This window comes from Drosophila bipectinata, chromosome XL, assembly GCF_030179905.1.
Source record: "Drosophila bipectinata strain 14024-0381.07 chromosome XL, DbipHiC1v2, whole genome shotgun sequence".
NCBI lineage: Eukaryota > Metazoa > Arthropoda > Insecta > Diptera > Drosophilidae > Drosophila > Drosophila bipectinata.
This window is the reverse complement of record NC_091734.1, coordinates 23831336-23851729: the sequence shown is the minus strand read 5'-3', so window position 1 is coordinate 23851729 and position 20394 is coordinate 23831336. Positions and strand designations below refer to the sequence as shown.

At 40.8% G+C, this 20394-nt stretch overlaps 1 protein-coding gene across 6 annotated transcripts in view; it reads right to left on the bottom strand.

Annotated features, from left to right (window-relative positions):
- Positions 1–20394, bottom strand: part of LOC108118554 (protein Tob1-like) — a 463756-nt gene that overhangs the window by 177406 nt on the left and 265956 nt on the right. Inside the window, exon 4 of one of the 6 annotated variants that reach the window (XM_070280416.1) lies at positions 16055–16100. The exons of the other annotated variants lie outside the window; for them this stretch is intronic. Within the exon in view, the coding sequence (XP_070136517.1) occupies positions 16070–16100 (31 nt within the window). The 3' untranslated portion in view covers positions 16055–16069. Of the gene's footprint in view, positions 1–16054; positions 16101–20394 lie in introns of those variants that run through there. 6 annotated transcript variants of the gene reach the window in all.

Below are 20394 nucleotides of genomic sequence, written 5' to 3'. Positions count from 1 at the left end.
CCTGTATTGATAAATTTTCTAAATTTGCTATTGTGCAACCCATAGTTTCTCGAACAATAACTGATATAGAACCTGCAATAATGCAATTGATGAACTTCTATCCTCATTCAAAGACAATATTTTGTGACAATGAACCGTCTATAAATTCCCAGTCAATCAGGTCACTTGTTTCAAATAGATTTGGTGTTGAGATAGCAAACGCACCACCACTCCATAGTACTTCAAATGGGCAGGTGGAAAGGTTTCACAGCACACTTTTAGAAAAAGCACGCTGCCTGAAACTTGAAAGAGGCATGAGTGATACGGTCAACCTCATACTTCAGGCAACTATAGAATATAACAAAACAGTTCATTCAGTGACAGATAAAAGACCGATCGACATCATTCATTCAATTTCTCCCGAATTGGCACATAAAATCAAAGGAAAAGTTAAAGAAGCTCAGGAGAAACAGCTAAGAAGGATAAACGAAACAAGACGAGACAGAACTTTTGAGGTGGGAGAAACCGTCCTAGTCAAGTTGAACAAACGTCTGGGAAATAAACTTACCCCACTATATAAGACAGAAACGAGCGAAGCAGACCTTGGGACAACGGTTTTCATAAATGGAAGGGTCGTTCATAAAGATAATTTACGTTAAAACCAATGAACATCAATTAATCGTTTAAATTCTTAAGTTTTGTTGTTTATCTTTTGGGCTGACAACCGCCAAGCAAGCTAGCCAGCTTTCTTCAATGCAGGTTCACGAATTTCACGAATGCAGATTAAATACTGGTAACAAGGTTGGCAAACGTTTATCAATTAAACATTTGACAAATCTTACTATAAATAAATTAAACTACACCTTGATATTATTTCTTTTTGCGACATCCTCTTTAGCATAGCTAAAGAGAAATGCTACACACCAATGATTTCACAAATTTAAAGATTACGAAACCAGAGATTTTTGTAACAAATTTATTCATTCAATTAGCGTTCTACTAAGACCGCAAAAACAAATTTAATATAAATGGCTTTCATATTTTCGTTATTATAATTTTTAATTTAATTAGTATTTAAAGCTTAAAATAAATAATATTTAAGAAGGATCTTCAATCTATCAACTTAAAAATCGCCACAGACGCGGCAAGATGCGGCAACAAGGTTCTTACGCTTAAATGCTGCAACGTCGCAACGAATATCTACTGCTATTAGCTGTTTTATGCAAGATGCTCACAAAACTACACTCCAGCGGTGTAGAAAAAGTAATCCCAAACCTTTTTAAGTCATGCAGTAAAGCCGACAATGGCACCTGATCATAGGCATAAAGACAGTTGCAATAAGGAGGGTGTTGACTTCGATACTCCGGAAATCCGGAAATCAGCGATGAAACCGAAACCCAAGGATTACCATTTTTTTCATGGCTAGACGCAATACCAGTACGGGATTAATCGGCGAAGAAGAAATCAAAATACGTCACCAATGCTATCCAAAGAAACAGTTGCAAATTAGATCGTCGTTCAAGTCCTCACAGTCAATTTTAATAAGTCTGTGGACAGCCTTCGACTTAGAAATGGAGGAGTTAACACAATCACCCGGCTGCAAATTTAAGTTAAAATCTGATATATAATAATATAACATGTTTGAACATATAGTCGTAAGACCCAATGAAGTTCAATGAGTCGCAATGAACTTGGGTAGTAGTAAGGCGAGATAAGAAGTTCTTTAGAGATAAGAAGTTTTTTAGAGATAAGAAGTTCTTATTAAGAACATTTCGGTACTTTGTTTTCGTTAATAGATTTAGCATTACAGATAAGAACATTTTCTGTACAGTCAGTCGATATTTGGAGATCTCACATGCGCCGGTCGTCACCGGTCATCAATAAAATCTCAACTCACAAACCCACGTGGATAATTATTATATAATTAATCGGGCACGCTAGACAGCGGACCGAATAAATAAAACCTATTAACAAACATAAACTAAAACATCTTAATTTATATATACTTTATAGGGTCGGAGATGTCTTCTTCAATGCGTTGCACACTTTTGACCAAAATTATAATACCCTCTTCAAGGGTATAAAATCTTTAGTAGGGACATGGTCATCACTCGAATCGTCGTAGATCGAATCGAAAAGGGACTGGGAGAAGGATTCCGAAATAGCATTGTGAGGTGGTGAAAACATTCCTTGGCTAAGGTTAATATTGGAAGTGGTTAAATGTTGTTAAAATAGGTGGTGAGATTCCTTCCGGTGCCCAAACAAAAGATTTATTTTAAATTCATTTTCATTAACGTTATAATTTGGGGAAATTTCTTATTAAATTAATCAACATAATTACAAGAAGGGGGTTTTCATTTACCATAAGAATTTAAATAAAAGTGATATTTAGAATGTATTAAGAATGAATAAGAATGAATGAATAAGAATGAATAAGAAAGAATTAAGAATTAAGAAGAATACATTTAAGAATGTATTCAAAAATACATAAGAAAATCCAAGACTCTACAGGCAGAGGGGTTGATTTTTCCGGCGGGATTTTAGCGACAGGTTGTAAAAATATAATCCCTGAAGCTTGGGGAGATCTTCTGTAGAAGAGCCTACCGTGGTGCTCACGTTGCATGGATCCCGGGGTTAGGTCAGATGGTACCTCCAAATCCACTGGCATCGAGGGTCATCCAGCAACAAAAATCCGCTAAACGGGAAAATAAACACTAAGCCAATGCAGGGAATGGCGTGGAGCTCTATATTTGCTCACCTCTATTTTGCTAAAAAAAATTCACACAAATTCATTCCCTGCCCAAGCAGGGAGTGGCGTGGAGCTTTATATTTGCTCACCTCTATTTTTTTTTAGTTTAAAATCACTAATTTTTCCCTACGAGGTTGGGTTACAGGTCTTACAATTTTTATGCACAATTTAAATAATGAGATTTAGAAAAAAAGTGAACTCAGGTAGCAGACAGGAAATGCCACTTATTGGTTGTCACTTTTTGACAGGTGCCTACGTGGGTGGGTGAATTGCCAAAGGGGAGCAGCTGTGGGGGGGTGAATGTCAGTTGGTGTCAGCTGAGCCTATGGATATTAATATTTAGCTACATTGGGGGTCAGATACTATTTTTAAAATTTACTTTACTATTTTTTTAAATTTTCAAATTAATCTTTTATTTATTTTTATACCCTTGCAAAGGGTATTATAATTTTGGTCAAAAGTGTGCAACGCAGTGAAGGAGACATCTCCGACCCTTTAAAGTAAATATATTCTTGATCAGGATTACCTCATGAGTTGATATGAGCATGTCCGTCTGTCCGTCTGCCTGTCCAACTGTCTGTTTCTACGCAAACTAGTCTCTCAGTTTTAAAGCTGTCGACTTGAAACTTTGCACACACCCTTCTTTTCTTTGCACGCAGTATATAAGTCGGAACGACTGGGATCGGCCGACTATATCCTATAGTTGCCATATAACTGAACGATCGGAAATGGTTTTTGGTAGAAATAACAACTTTGGTATGTTTGAAGATAAAAGTTTGGGCCTTTTTTTAGATTTTGTATTGCCATAAGGATCGGCCAACTATATCCCATGTTTGCGATATATATCCGGTTTTAGCTGCAAGGGTATATAAACTTCGGCTCAGCCCGAAGTTAGCTTTTCTTTCTTGTTTGTTTTCGGTTTGGTCCAACGAGCGAGCCCCATAAACACTGAGCTTGGTTGTTGAACTGTCCTCCTTTAAAAGACAATGGTGTTGCAGGAAGTACTGGCCAGTGATGCTCGCAACAGCAGGCACGGAGACATGACTTAACTCCAAATACTTCTTTATAAAGGCAGCATATTGCTCCCTTAATTGAGAACGGCGACAGAGATTCCCTTTAAGGGAGAGAAAATGTGGCACGGCTTGGGAATAAGATTCTCCCTGCAACTTAAAACTGAATTTCAAGCGGTGGTATTCGGTGGTATTCAGCTGAGCAACATGTTGTACGAAGTGCGCATCACGATCTAAATCCTCCTTCACCCGCTTCACAATAGGGTCGGAGCAGTCTTCAATTTCCCTAAACCGGTAAAGAGGACAATTAAAACGATCATCAAGCATAGTTGCGCTCTTCGCAACATCCTTGTGGGAAGTGGAAACGATGTCTCTCCCCACACAAGAACCATCCATCGCGGGCTTTTGCAGCAACGGCAGGCCAGCTGAGAGCTCAATTTGCTTAAAACAGCTCATAAAAAAGACTCATAGCAAAGTATTCGGAGCGGTGGGACCGCAGGAGAACATCAATAGAGAATCTTTCTGTCTCAAAGCCGGCATCGCCAAAACCAGACACCACCATGAATGATTTGCACCTCCGGATCTGCAGCTGACTAGCCAGTCGGGAAGTGATCACGTACACCTGTGATCCAGAATCCAATAGAGCTCGGCATGGAACAAGGGCTCCAGCGTGACTACGAACAAGAATGTTCGCTGTAGCGAAAAAAGCACTCGTCTATGGCTGACGTGGCAGGACCAACCAAATGCTGGCTTCTAGAAGACTGCAATTCCAGAAAATACAGGCAGATGGCAGCGAATTAGTAACAATAACAAATGATTGACTATTATTTGCACCTCAACGGCCACTATGGCCACGTCCATAGCCTTCAGCGTCAAACGTCGCTGCTCCAAAAATTCGGCCACCGACTCCCAAGTAGGGATGACGTCTGATCTTGAGGAATTTTGACTCAGCCTAAGTAGCTGGGTCCAACCTATGCAGAACCATCTGGACGATGATGGCGATTTGATTTGACGTACCGCAATTCTAAGAAGCTCGCATATGGGCATTGAATTTGTCGGAAAGACCTCGATGAGCTGCTTTTGAGCCACTTTTCAACACACTGAGGCCCAGAATTTCGTTCATATGGGCCTAAAATATTAAGTGACGGTTATTAAATCGTTTCTCCAATAAATTTAGCGCGACATCAGAATTCTCGTCGGAGACTTCCAAGGAACGAGCTGCCTCGAAAGCGGACTCCGGAAGGCAAAATCGCAACCTTTGCAGCTTTTCCACCTTACTGATACGAGGATTACTGCCGACGATTGTAGAGAAATTCCGAGTTTAGGTAAAGGTAGGGAAAGGCAGAAGAGGCAACGCTTGAAAACTTTGACTTAGCCCCGGGTCAGCCTGCATGGTGGACATTTCGTTGGCAAAGGGGCAGTGGGCAGCAATTCGAGCAAAGCAAAGTGCCGTCTCGTGCTCGATTTTGGCATGCATCGTCAATACGAGCTCCGAAAAAGTCCATCAGAGGTCACTACTGATCTGCGAAATTTCCAAATCCTCAAGAATTTATATAGAATGTTACTAAAAATTAACTTAAGTAAGTTAAACTTACATACAACGTCAATTTTTGCTAGTGTGATTGTGTCAATTAAATTTTTCAGATCATATGTTAATAATCGTAAGCGATGTTTTCGAAGTGGTAGATCTTGATCAATAAATACTTTTTTAAAATCATCGGATAGAGATTCTATTTCTTTGAATATTTATATTTCTTCTTGTTTGTAGGGGGGCGTGGTTGCCGCAAAAGATTCCAGGGTTAGGGATGAAATGATAAATAAAAAGTCGGGGGCGTCTTCCAGTGGATATAACGCGGTCAGCTTTATTGGGCTGCTTTTATCGAATTAGAAACTTATCTTAGAAAAGAAAACAAGGCAAAATTAATAGAAAAAATGCGATCGACGACGGCCGACGAAGGAGCGAGAGCACAAAGAGGGGCGAGCGCGGATGCGCTCTTCAGTGCTGGTGCGCTCTTCAGCGCCGGTGCGCTCTTAAAGTTGCGGCACAACGGCCCCTCACGTAAACATCCTCCCCCCCTTGCAATCGCTCGGGTTGCAACAGATCCCTCGTCGCTAGCTATGCGTCACTCCAGCTAGAGGGCGTACACGGGTCGATGAGGCCCCCGTGTCGAAAATCCGGGTCCCGATGTTGACGCTGTTCCGTTTCAGCAGTGACGATAGGGTGGGCGCAGCGAGCGCGTCCTGCGGGGCCCTCGAGGAGAGGCGGAAAGTTGCCTAGGCGCGGATGACGCGGGCGGAAGAGCGGTGGACGGCACCCGATGAGTGGCGGACGAAAGCAGTGGAGCGCTTGACGACTGCCAGCCAGTGGCGGAAGAATGCCGAGTTGCCGACGAGCGCCGGGAAGTCGATGGCCGTGGATCGGCTTGTGAGTGCCGGAAAATGGCGGACGCAGGGCGAGAAGCACCCGAACCGCGCCGGGAGTTGGCGGATGACGGCCGACGAGAGAGCGAGACACCCCGTGTACTGTCTCCCGTGGGCGGTGACCGGTGCTCCTTGGTCCCGGGGTGCAGCAGCGTGTGGTGATCCTGACCACACGTCTTACAGCCGTCCCCACGCCGACAGGATCCGTCGGAGTGCTCGTGGGCCAGGCAATTCGAGCAAAAGCGGTTCACGAGAACCGCTCGGAGCCGCTCCTCGGAACTAAGGCGTAGGAAGCGCCGACACTTCTTCAACGGATGGATCCCATTGCAGACTCGGCATCGGTAGGATAGTGTACCTCGAGTACATCTGCTCTCCAGTGACGGGGCGTTGCGTGGGCGTGGCGACAGCGTGCTGAATATGACCTTGGAATCTAGAATTTGGCCGGGATCAGTCGGATCATCAGCAGATTGCCACCGTGCAGCGTGATGCGATGTGTAAATCGAAGAAGGAGTCGTAACTGAATTATGCTCGCATCCTGAATCGAAACCCTGAACCAGTGAGTCACCGAGGCTGCGCGCAACTCGTGCGGAAAAATTAGTAGTAGGCATAATTTAGTAGACTGCGCGGAAATGGTCTGATTGAGGCCGGAAACTTGGGCTTGAATCGTCTTGAAGGGAGGCTTGACGAGGTTGAACAGTCGTTCCGTTATGAACGTCGCTTCGGAGCCTGAGTCTATCAGTGCTCGTGCCTGGACGGTGCACCCCAAATGGCACACGTTGATAAGGGCCGTGCCCAGTAGGACGGCTCCTGACCCGGAAGCGAAACACACCTGCACATTGGACTGATCTTCTGAGCCGTTTGTTGACGTAGGCGGACTTGGAGCGGTTGCGAATGGATCGCCGCGGTGCAAGAGGGTGTGGTGTCTGCTGTGGCATGTGAAGCAGGTATGGGCGCTCGTGTAGTCTCGCTGCTGGTGCCCTCGGGCAAAACAGTTTAAACATAACTGCTTCCTCCTTATGTAGTCAGAGCGCCCATTTACATCCATTTCTAGGAAACGCGGACATAAGCGAATGGGGTGGTCCTCCCTTGAACAGAGATAGCAGCCCTTTTGTGAGGTCTGTGAGGCTTTGCCATGCGGCGACAAACCCCTCATGGGTAAGCGGAGCCTTAGAAACAATGGCGTGGGCGTCACCACTTGTTTTGGACAATAAGTGGAACAACTTCTCTACCGGGGTGAGCCGCGAGTTTTGGATGTAAATGGCCGTAAACAAGTCTCTGAAGGTGGGCCACCGAAGATAATCACCCGCGAAGACCTCGGTATCCACCGGAGGTAGCCGGCAGCCTGTAGGCGCGGGCGTGTGGACATTGACGGGAGTCTGAGTGGATTGGGAAGCAATTTTCTCATGAAGCTGGGCAATACATCTCGAATAGACGGAGTAACAGTAGCTGTACTTCGCTTCCAGCACTGTCGAGGCGGCCGCATTGTCGTCGGACACGGCTAGCAAATCGGAGCAGCTCTCATAGCTCTTCTCCACCTTCTCCCATAGTGCCTGAATTTGGTCCCGATGAACTTCGCACATGTATTGGGAGCCTATTTCCGTTTCTGGGGCGCCCGGAGTACTTATGTTAGCCTCAAATTGGATAATTCGATCTGTTGTGGCGATGAACTTTTTCAACGCCACTTCGACCGCACTTGGAGCCATTTTTGCAACGGAGTGAGTCTGCCTCTGTGAAGGACCGGGGGTTGTATTGACGGATTCGTCACTCCTTGCCCTTGGACTGGCACTGGTAGCCTTAGGCTTCAAAAGAGGCGTCCGCGGTGATGCGGATTGAGATCTGTCCAAACGGATGGCTGGGATCGAACGCGGCTTTTTGTCGTCTCCTGTGGGCATTCTCAGAGTCCAATTCGCTGGTCAGCGCTTGTCGACTGACTCGCGCAACAGGTGCCCCGTACGGTCGCACTAATGTGATGAGAACGGTGAGATCGCGGATGAAAGGCAATTACAAGGAGCAAGTGCGAACTAGTGGCGCCGATGTGGAAAGGAAAGTCGTGTGCGGCACAATTCGAATGTGGAAAGAAAAACTTCAGGCACCAGAAAAAACCCAAAAGGAGACGAGGTTTGTTCGGATTGTAGGCGGATGTTGCCTGATGCGAAGTAGAAGCAGAGTTGGAGGCACGAAAAATGGAAAAAGTACCGGAAAATTCGTGCTTGTTCGGAAAAAAAAGATGGTCTATATATGTATGTATATTTCGACTTGTGTGGTTCGTACTGAATTTAATATATACTGAGATATTAAATTCTTAACTATTTTCGAATTTGCGGAGCCGGAAGGTGGACTTAACTTTGGCTTGAATTTAACACACAAAAATATAAATAATACATTTTTGGCTAACTGTCGGATTTAAATATGATGAAACCAGAAGGGTGGAGTTGAAAATCTTAATTTTTAATCAATTGAGGTTAATTATCACGAAGCTGGAACGGTGGAATTGAAACCAAAATATTTAATTAATTGAATTTAATTAACACGAAGCCGGGAAGATGGAATTAAAAAAAACCGCGGCTCTATTCGGACAGAAGGTGGATAATTAAATTAATTAATTATAATTTTCCGATAATTAAATCTTCGACTTTAATTATTGAGTGGCCGGAAAGGTGAATTAAAAAACCTGGCCCTTTGCTCGAACGGAAAATAAGAATTAAATAAATTTTCGTAGTTATAATTATAAATACATAAATTTCTAATTAATTGATTTTTTAATCTATTTTGTTATGCAGCCGGTTATGCCGTCGGCACCCTGTACGTACCTTAAAGAAAAATAAACAGAACCGAAAAACACAACACGGCTAGGTCGAGAATTTAAGCGACACAATCACGGATTTGTAGTGAAATGGCGGTTTATAATTGTTGGTTTTAGAAAATGTAAATTTTTTTTAAAATTTTATCGGCTATATATTTCCTGAAATTGGAGGCAGAAAATATTTGGAAATTATATAAGTGGACTGTATATGTTAAATTTTATCGGTTATATATTTCCTGGAATTGAAGGCAGAAAATATATGGACATGCATGCAGGTACGGATATATGTAAGGGCATGTGGGCATATGTTGGCACAGTGGAGCTTTGATAAGTGGACTGTATAATCGGGGGAACAGAAAAGTTATGTGGTGTAAAAAATGACACTGATTGAGGAAGAACAAATATTACGACAGCGGCGGACTGTTCGGTGAATTTGGAAATTCCGGAACTAATTCACACCAATGGCCAATATTAATTATGCCTTCTTTTTGCACCACACAATTTCACTGTTCACTTGCGAATTTTTCGCGGATTAATTGCACCAAAAAAATTTGTATGTGCGTATGTATGTATGTGGATGCACATATGCCTCGACCGTTGGCAAGCGAATGAATAACGGAGAGGCCGAAAACGGCGAGGAATATGGGCAGAACACAAAACGGAGACGGATAGAAAAATTTGCCGAATTTTTAGATTATTATAGATTATTAGAAAAATCTCAACCTGCCGTTGTGTCGGAAAACTCGGACTTGGAGTTGACACGGAGGGAAAAACAATCATGCAGCAGTGTGAACGAAATTTAATGTTCGGATCACTGCTGAAGACCGGCAGAGAGATGGGGACGGAAAAATGTACTTATCTTTTGGCGGAACAATGCCGAGAACTGCTGGCAGAAGAAAATCCAGTAATCATCCGGCTCGAAGGACCAATATTTGTAGGAGGGCGTGGTTGCCGCAAAAGATTCCAGGGTTAGGGATGAAATGATAAATAAAAAGTCGGGGGCGTCTTCCAGTGGATATAACGCGGTCAGCTTTATTGGGCTGCTTACATCGAATTAGAAACTTAACTTAGAAAAGAAAACAAGGCAAAAGTAATAGAAAAAATACGATCGACGACGGCCGACGAAGGAGCGAGAGCGCAAAGAGGGGCGAGCGCGGATGCGCTCTTCAGCGCAGGTGCGCTCTTCAGTGCTGGTGCGCTCTTCAGTGCTGGTGCGCTCTTCAGCGCGGGTGCGCTCTTAAAGTTGCGGCACAACGGCCCCTCACGTAAACACTTCTTTTATTCTGAACTGTAATAAAATCATCATGGTCCGGAGTTCGAGCTAACCATTTCCACACGGTGCCTAACTCATTCATCCCTCTTTTTGATCTAGTTGATATTAATTGTGATAAAATTAGTTTTATTACTTTTATGTCATATTTAATTTCCCATTGTTACCTTATTTTAGTATCCCTTTTAATATTATCTGATTCCAAATTTTTTATTTCTTTTTGAAAGCTTTAGTTAGTTACGTGGAATAAATCTGCGTATGAATCGTACGTCAATACGTTTTTATTATCCTTAAATAGAAGATACTCGTGACTTTTTTAAACAATTATTTCTGTTTTTGTTAATAAAATAAGATGTAGCATGAGCACCTGATAAAACATTTTCTGGGAAAGGAAAGAAAAAAAAATTGATATAAATTAACAAAGTGTCCTTTTTAGGATTTATTTAAGACGCGATTTTATTTCGCGAATGAGTAGACTTTGTAATTGTGAGGTTTGACCGTCACCGTTTATTTCCAAAATTCAACTAACTGCTAAGTACATTAATTCTTATAACGAAAGCCCTATGCCATAAAAGTGCTGACCCGGCTGCCCATGCATGGTGTTGGGTAGCCGCCGTTGCATCGCAGTGCATTGCCCGCTGATTGCGCTGACCGAAGCCCGGGACTTCGGCAACGTCGTTGTGCAACGTCCGCAGGTGTCGCTAGCCTTGCATTATTTTATGCTGTGAAGCATTATCAACCTGGGAACTTCCGTTTTGCTGGGAGACCGTGTTAACTCCTCCCTTACTTAGATGAAGGACGTCCTCGGACTTCTTGAAGCTGTCAATAATAACTTGAAGGTCACGCTGACGTTGGTCTCGCTGGCATTTCTGATAGAGCTTGTAAATAGTAAAGCAGATGACCAAAAAGGCGATCGCGGCCACTCCAGATATTATAGGCCGTGTTTCCAGTGCCTTTTCTATTTTACCAATGTAACGTAGGTTTTCCATATTTAATTTATGTAAGTATGGTAAGCTCAGTATTTCTTGATGGTCCTTAATGTTAAGGACTGTTGATGCAGCGGGGGCTGGTGATTTTTTAACGAAGCTCTTCAAGTTTTGGTATATGGTGTTATTTATTTTTACCTCGTCGTCGAATGTAACGAGGAACGTTCCGGTTACCAGTTGTCCATTGATCGTAGCTGTTCCGCCATTGAGAATGATGACGCCATCATCGATGATTGTTAGGGGTTTAAGGTGGCTGGTGCGAGTCGAGCAGTGTGCGTTGCCTTCTTAGTGAAGTTGCTGGGGGCAGGTTGTGTAGGGCATTTTTCTGCAAAATGTTTTTTTAAGTGCGGTGATGCAGTTTCCAATCGGCATGATTTTGTTACCACAGTCAGCTATAGTATTATCTTCAGCAAAATTAAGAATAGTGCCGTTGTTTTCAACGGGGTGCAAGATTTTCTTCTTACAAGCTACGTACGGCCTAAAAATAACTTAAATTTTAATATTAAGTGCAAAAAATTATTATTTGATAAAACTTCCATTAGATCAGTAACAGTAACATTTGTAGAATATTCATTGATTAAATGTTGTGAATCATTTGAATCTAAAATTGCAGGGTTGATTATTCCAATATTCGCAAGTGTAACTGACAACATTAAGGCTTCGAGTTCGGAAATAATTATTCTATTTCTTGATAGCAATTTAATTTAATAAAGTACTGTCCAAATCCTAGGGTGTTGAAAGTAAAAGAACAGAAAAATAAACTTTATTTTAATTACCTCAAATTGTCCTTATGAACCACCCTCCCTTTTATTAAGACTGTGGTCCCCAAGTCTGCTTCAATGGTTTCCTCGGTGTACAAATTTGATAGTTTGTTTCCCAACCTCTTATTTGATTTTACGAGAACTTTGTGTCCTACTTGAAAATTTCTGTCTTGTCTAGTTTTATTAAATCTTTGTAGTTGGATGTTCTGTGCATTTGAGACTAATTTCTGCGTTAGGCTTTATAGTTGATGAGTGAATTATGTCGATGGGTCGTTTATTTGTTGCAAAGTGAATGGTTCTATTGTATTCTATAGACGCGAGTAGTATTAATTCAACCGTGTCCTTAATACCTCTTTCGATTTTTAAACACCGTGCAATTTCTGTTAGTGTACTGTGGAATCTTTCCACTTGTCCGTTCGATGTACTGTGAAGCGGTGGTGCATTAACGATTTGCACGTTAAACCTGTTGCTTAAAAGAGACCTAATTGTTTCAGATTTTATAGAGGGCTCATTATCGCAATACATTGTTTTCGGTCGCCGGTAGAAATTAATAAGTTGTAAAATCGGGGCTTGCACGTCTGCAATGGTTCTGGAAGCAATTGGTTGAACAATTGAAAATTTTGAAAATTTTTTTACGCAAGTTAAACAAAATTTTTTGTCTGTCGAAAATATGTCAATGTGTAGGATTTCGCCTGTGTATAAGGGAATGGGTGTTTCTCCGAGAGGGGTGTTTCTCTCATTTACGCTTGTAAATGTTAAGTTGTCTCCCTCTTTATGCAAAATATTTTCGAATCGTTATAGAATAGTGCTAAGCTGGTTCTGATAATTATAATCAAGATTTTCTAGCCTCGTAAATTGACTTACATTAGCTGTAAAGTTTTAAGACGGTTTTGGGTGTTGAGTCAGACTTTCATTATTTAAAATAATTTTATGCTCTCAATATGTTTCCTCCAATTATACCGTCGAAATGGTCGTGAAAATTGTATTCCAAGAATTCAATTTTTATGTGTAATTTATGGGTAATCTTGATTGTCCTTTGATTGAAAATTTGTATTAATCTAGCCTACATCCATGGGAGCTGGTGGTCGTTGAGTATCTTTGTTAGGGTTATAACTAACTAGTTGTTGCGGTTTGATGGTATTGTAGGACATTCGAGAGTTAGTGTTTGGATTAGCAGTATGCCTGTTAAAATAATTATTATGATTGTTTGCCAATCTTCTAATAATTTGCCTATTTGAAGTACCAGGGTTATCTTCTGTCCGTGGTTGGTTCTGATATTCATTTTGGATTGAGTTATTTCGATTATAATTATTATTACTGAAGTTTGTTTTAAAGGGAGTTTTAATTTAAACTGTTTGCGAATGGGGCCATAGAGTGGGCAGCTTGCTCACTCATTTTAATAACTTCTTCCGTAGACTTGCCACCAGCAATGAGATCATCTATGTAGAAATCATGCTGGAAGCTCTCGGACCACAAAGAAAAATGAGTGATTTCATCCTCCTGGCAAGCGTGTAGATTGCTGTTACGGCTTAATATAATGCAGGCTTAGTTTCGTAGGTGACCGTATTCAACTTATACGTCAGGACCTCATCTTGGAGAGACTCATGACAGAGAATACATTGGTGGTAGCTGTCATCAAAAAAATAACAAAATAACTTTCGTGCCAAAGCATGGAAGTATCTCAAGGCCTGCGTATAAGAATCTTCCAGGACATCGTAGCTGCATTAAGCATGAAGACTGATGGAATACTTCAACCAAACAAAGGTTTTAGAAAAATGAGCCGCACAATTAAGCTCCTCCTTCGATGCCTTCACGACTGGATCGACACAACTTTCGACTTGGCCTATGTCGGTAAAAGTCAGGCGGTTTGTTCATAGAGAGCCTGCTAAGGTAATTGACCTCCCGGCGATTCTACCTTTACCGCATTCGCAATCTTAAAAAAACCCTCAGTAAGCGGCGCCACTGGCGGCGTTACCTCTTATTCTTCTCAAGCTGCAGTTCGTCACCCCGTTTGCTCTCTGCTGCGTTACCAACAACAAACGGCGTGGGCGTTCATGGTAACGGTTGACGCTGTCTTCAATTCCTCCAATAATTGGCTTCGTTTGCTGATCGATATTCTTTAACAACAACAACTTTTTTCAAGGCGAGTTGTTTATTTCTTATCTTCACTTGTGGATGCCCAGCAACAACAAGACGATGGTAATCGAGACGTTGGCAGCGCATCGCTTATCTTATCTCTTTTCGCTGGGCCACTTGCTGGTGCTTTCTTTTCGCCGATGGAAGATGTTTATTTACGTTTTGGACGTGTGGGTGGATCTTTGCTGCGTTTGGATGTGCTTGACTATGAAGGCTCAATGTTTTCACCTGGCACTGGGTCTGCCTTGCAACTGGACTCTCGCAGGGCTATTGAGGAGTCTAATGGAAATTTCTATGTGTCCTTGTCGGCAATTTTGCAAGCTATGCGTATTGGATATGCCTCCACATGCACCAGTACCAGGAGTGCACTTTCATCATCACCGCCTTGCCGACCAATTCCCAGTTTGGACTGTAGCTACTCGTTGTCCTCAGACGCTAATAAAAGTTTAAAAGTTCTATTCCAAAATATATCGGGAATGAGAACCAAGACCCGGATGGTATTCCTCAATTCTTCTGCCTGTGATTTTGATGTAATCATCGTTGTGGAAACTTGGCTCAATGACAAATTCAGCTCCTCTGAGTTCTTCGAGCCTAATTTGTACCATGTATTTCGAAAGGACCGAGATGCATTCAGTACCCAGTGTGGGCGAGGTGGAGAGGTGATCATCGCTATCCGTCGATCTCTTCAGGCTACACCATTGCGCCTTCCGGTGGCCGACCCTTTACTGGATCAGCTTGCGGTTTCAATCCAGGGCGTCCATGGCCCGTTCGTCATCATTGCATCATACATCCCTCCGAACAGCGTATTTAGTATCTATCATGCGCATATGGAAAACATAAGTAGTGTCTGTGCTAGAGCGTCGGACCCTACCGCTTTGATGGTAGCTGGCGATTTCAACCTGAGCTCCATTGTCTGGTCTTGGGACCCGGATTCTCCCTGCATGCTACCTAGCAACGTTCACCAGAGTCATGAAATTGTAGTTTTAGATAATATTTTTAGTCTAGGCCTCTCCCAAGTAAATAATATTTTTAATGATTTATCCAAAATTCTTGATCTTATATTTTTAAATAATTTGGTTAATAGTAGAGTAGAATTATGCAATGTACCATTAAGTCCTTGTGATATGCACCACAAGCCGTTGGTAATTAATATTGAGTTTTATAGTTTTTTGCCTTCTGCTTCCCCCATTCCATATTATCATCTGAATGATACTAACTTGTCACTTATTAATGCCTCTATTTCAGACTTTGATTGGGTTTCCCTTTTTTCGGATGGCTCAATCGATGATTGTTATACTAAGTTTTTAGTTGCCCTTTTTAATATTATTGATACTTATGCCCCTGTGAGGGTACGAAGATCCTATAGGCTTCCCTGGTATACAAAAGGTTTAAAAAACTTAAAGAATAGAAGGGATAAGCAATACAAACAATTTATAATGACAGGTGAGACTCGAGCAGGAGAGCTGTACTGGCAATTTAAGCGGGAATTTGATTTCCTTAATAAGTTCCTCTACAATCAGTATATATCCGATGTTGAAGCTAGCCTTCGATCCAATCCTAAAGCTTTTTGGCGGTTTGTTAACAGCAAAAAGTCAAAATCGGACATACATACCTTCATCCATATGTTATGGTAATTTAGCAGCCGACTCGGATCAGGGCGTTTCTGATCTTTTTGCAAAATACTTTGCCTCTAACTTGGAGCCGAAGGTTCCTTGGAGTGATCATGAAACTCTTCTTAGCATTGAGCCTTTTCTTAATGTGAGTAACATGGACGTTTTGGACGGTGACCTAGTTGAAGCCACTGGACATTTGACCGAGTCGCTCACACCTGACGTTTACGGTATCTCCCCATACTATCTTAAGAGGAGTATCGCGTCTCTTTCGACTCCCCTTCAACTGCTGTTCTCCTTTTCGCTCTCATCTGGTAGATTTCCCCACCGGTGGAAGATGACTTTTATAACGCCTGTTCACAAAGGTGGCAGTAGCTGTGATGTTAATAGAAGGGATAAGCACTACAAACGATTTATAATGACAGGTGAGACTCGAGCAGGAGAGCTGTACTGGCAATTTAAGCGGGAATTTGATTTCCTTAATAAGTTAATAATAAGTTATCCGATCGTTCAGTTATATGGCAGCTATAAGATATAGTCGACCGATCGTTATAAGATTTGATAGGTCGGATTAACTGACCAAAAATATAATCTGTACCAAGTTCCAGCTTTCTATCTTTAAAAATACAAAAGTTGGGTCATTTCCGATCGTTCAGTTATATGGCAGCTATAGGATATAGTCGGCCGATCCCTAAGAAATTTGGCATGTCGTATTATTTTGCCATTAGCGGATGGACTTCGTAGAATCTGCGATCATAATACACCCTTAAATAGACCCGAAATAAATTAAAGCTTTTCTATAAACTTAAATGGAACCGATATATTTATGGGCGAACTTATAAATCCAATACAATATCAAAAATAACACAATAAACCAACCTATCACTTCTTCTCAGATCTTATAAACTTGTTTTCCAGCAAATCATTAAATTATGAAACCATTCACAGTGCTCAATCATATTACTTAAATTATATACGAAATACAGAAAACACTCTTAACATATACAAATTACAAATTGTACTGGAAAAATCAGATAAGGAATTAAGAACCATGAAACTCTTGTATAAACGAAAATAAGACATATTATACACACAAATGGCAATAACGAAGATTTATTAGAGATAATGCGAGACATTCTACCTGAAAAAGGCTTAATAGCCATCTTTTGTGAAGACACACCTGTACGTAAAATTGTTTTATTGTAATTATTTGGTTTTATTATGATATTCACATAAGGATCGGACAACTATACCCGACATTTTCGATATATATCCGATTAACTGAAAAATTTACCAATTTTAACTGAAAGGTTATATCAACTTCGGCTCCGCCCGAAGTTAGCTTTCCTTTCTTGTTTGTGGATATTTTATGTTTAATAACGCTTGTAAATGTTAAGTTGTCTCCCTCTTTATGCAAAATATTTTCGAATCGTTATAGAATAGTGCTAAGCTGGTTCTGATAATTATAATCAAGATTTTCTAGCCTCGTAAATTGACTTACATTAGCTGTAAAGTTTTAAGACGGTTTTGGGTGTTGAGTCAGACTTTCATTATTATACCCTTGCAGAGGGTATTATAATTTTGTCCAAAAGTGTGCAACGCAGTGAAGGAGACATCTCCGACCCTATAAAGTATATATATTCTTGATCAGGATCACCTCCTGAGTTGATATGAGCATGTCCGTCTGTCCGTCTGTCCGTCTGTCTGTCTGTCCGTCTGTCTGTTTCTACGCGAACTAGTCTCTCAGTTTTAAAGCTATCGTCTTGAAACTTTGCACACACCCTTCTTTCCTTTGCACGCAGTATATAAGTCGGAACGTATAACGTGGTATAACTTTGGTGTTTTTAGAGTTAGAGAGTTCAAATTTGACATGAGAGCTATTTTTGGCAAAACATAACGTCATGCCAAATTTCATAAGGATCGGCCGACTATATCCTATAGCTGCCATATAACTGAACGATCGGAAATGACCCAACTTTCGTGTTTTTGAAGATAGAAAGCTGGAATTTAATACAGATTCTATTTTTGGTCAGTTGATCCAACCCATCAAATTTCATTAGGATCGGCCGACTATATCCCATAGCTGCCATATAACTGAACGATCGGAAATGGTATTTGGTAGAAATATCAACTTTCGTATTTTTGAAGATAGAAGTTTGGGACTTTTTTTAGATTTTGTATCGTAATAAATTGGATTATATATTCCTATTTCCATAAGGATCGGCCAACTATATCCGATGTTTGCGATATATATCCGGTTTTAACTGCAAGGGTATATAAACTTCGGCTCCGCCCGAAGTGACCAAAATAATGAAGAAATAAGGTAATACTGAACAGCTGTTGTTTGTAAACAAAAAACCAACAAGCAAAAATGAATTCAAATCAATTCAATGTTTGTGTTTTGTTTATGTATTTCGCCGCTAAGGAGCTGATTAAGAAATAGAAAACTGGGTCAAAATCAAAATCCATTAAAAATCATTTCAATGCAATTTTATGGAATTAACATGCCCCTTGTGGGTCAAATCCCATATTATGGGCTTCGTCTTGACCGCAGAAATTCATTTTAATTTGTCCTGGCGCGTCGAAAATTTTTCGGGCCGACTATTTTTTTGTTTGATCAATTGACCCTCCATGTCACACCTATGGAAATAAATGAAATTATTTCTTTTAACTCCCCGAGATCAGCTGTTTATTTTTTTTGATCCGGCAACACCATTAAAATTGATAACAAAAATTGTCGTCAACTCAGTACCCGCAAAATCCAGAAGGCAAAAATTTCTTCTTCTTTCCTTTTTTACACCGTTTTTTTTATATGGAGTTTGACAGCTGTCACTCGTTGGACAGCGGATTTTCGTCAACTCAGTACTATGCTTTACAAACAACAGCTGTTCACTATTACCTTATTTTTTAATTTTTTTGGTCACACTAGCTCGGTAGCTGAATAAAGTGCAATATCGCTATCGGATTTTCAACAGCGGATTTTCGTCAACTCAGTACTATGCTTAAACAACGAATCAAAAGTTCAAAAGCATAAGTACAGTGTGCCACTAAAGTCATGATACAGCAGACGATTTCTACGAAACTTGCAAAATATACCTTTATTAAACGAAAAATGAAAAAACTAAGGATGACATGTTGTGTGATTCACTTGCCTGAACAATATTACAAAATAAAATAACTACTTTTCCTTATAGTTTACTTAAAAATAAGAAAAAACTTTAAAAAAATCTTAAATTTAGTTCCACAAAAGTCATGATACACTTAAGAAATTACGCACTTCTATCTTTTCTGTTTTGACAATTGTAACGGGACTTTTACCATATGCTTTTGTGTGCCTTCCTTTGCATTTGTGCAGTTCTGGGAAAAGCAAAGTTAAGAAGGAGCCAGAAAAATGACGCGTAAAGAGCTCACAGTAGAGGAACGTAAAATTATATTAAATTTACACATAAAAGAACGGAAATCGTATTCCGATATATCTAAAATTATGTGTAGAAGCCGGTCAACAATTCAACACGTGGTCGGACGTTTTAAGAACGAGGGCCGGGTTGAAAATAACCAAAGAACTGGCCGCCCGCCAAAACTAAATGATAGAGACAAACGCACAATTAAACATATAATTGATAAAGAGCCCTTTCAAAGTGCCGTTTAAATAAGTTATGTGATAAACACAACTCTGCAGAAGGATTTCCACCCAGAAACCATCCGCAGGACAATAAAAGAGTTCGGGTTTGGCTCATATACACCACCACCTATAAACCCAAATACACCATAAAGACCGTAAAGCACGGTGGAGGAGGAGTGATGGTTTGGGGTTGTGTGGGCTCTGCAGGCGTTGGAGGTCTAGAATTTATTGATGGTATCATGGACCACAAAAAATACATCGACATCCTTAAGCGAAATCTCAACCAAAGTGCAGATCGTCTTGGAATTGGGTCATCTTATTACTTTTACCAAGATAATGACCCGAAACACACGGCCTTAAACACTCGCCTCTGGTTGCTCTACAATGTTCCTCACGTCCTAATCCTCCACCGCAGAGTCCCGACCTCAACCCCATTGACCACGTATGGAATCAGCTGGAAAAAAACATAAGGGGCCGCGAAATTCGCAATAAATCCGATCTGAAAGCAGCGCTAAAGTAGGAGTGGGACAAAATGGATCTAGCATATCTAGAGTCATTAGTCTCATCCATGCCAAGAAGGCTTAATGAAGTCATCAAAATGAAGGGATATCCTACAAAATATTATATTTAATTTTAAGCCGTTAAATATAGTTTAAGTGACCTTAATGAAAAGTGACTTTTGTGGAACTAAATTTAAGATTTTTTTAAGTTTTTTCTTATTTTTAAGTAAACTATAAGGAAAAGTTGTTATTTTATTTTGTAATATTGTTAAGGCAAGTGAATCACACAACATGTCATCCTTAGTTTTTTCACTTTTCGTTTAATAAAGGTATATTTTGCAAGTTTCGTAGAAATCGTCTGCTGTATCATGACTTTAGTGGCACACTGTATGTCGTATGTCTTTTCATTTTCCCGCAATCCATTCTCAAAGTTTGCTTAATTTCGAAAAAATTCAAAAGAACCTCCCCTAAAGGGGCCCATCCACAGGCGAGCATGTTCGACGAACATGTTCGCCTACTTCAATTTCATTTTCCCCACTAACTAGAG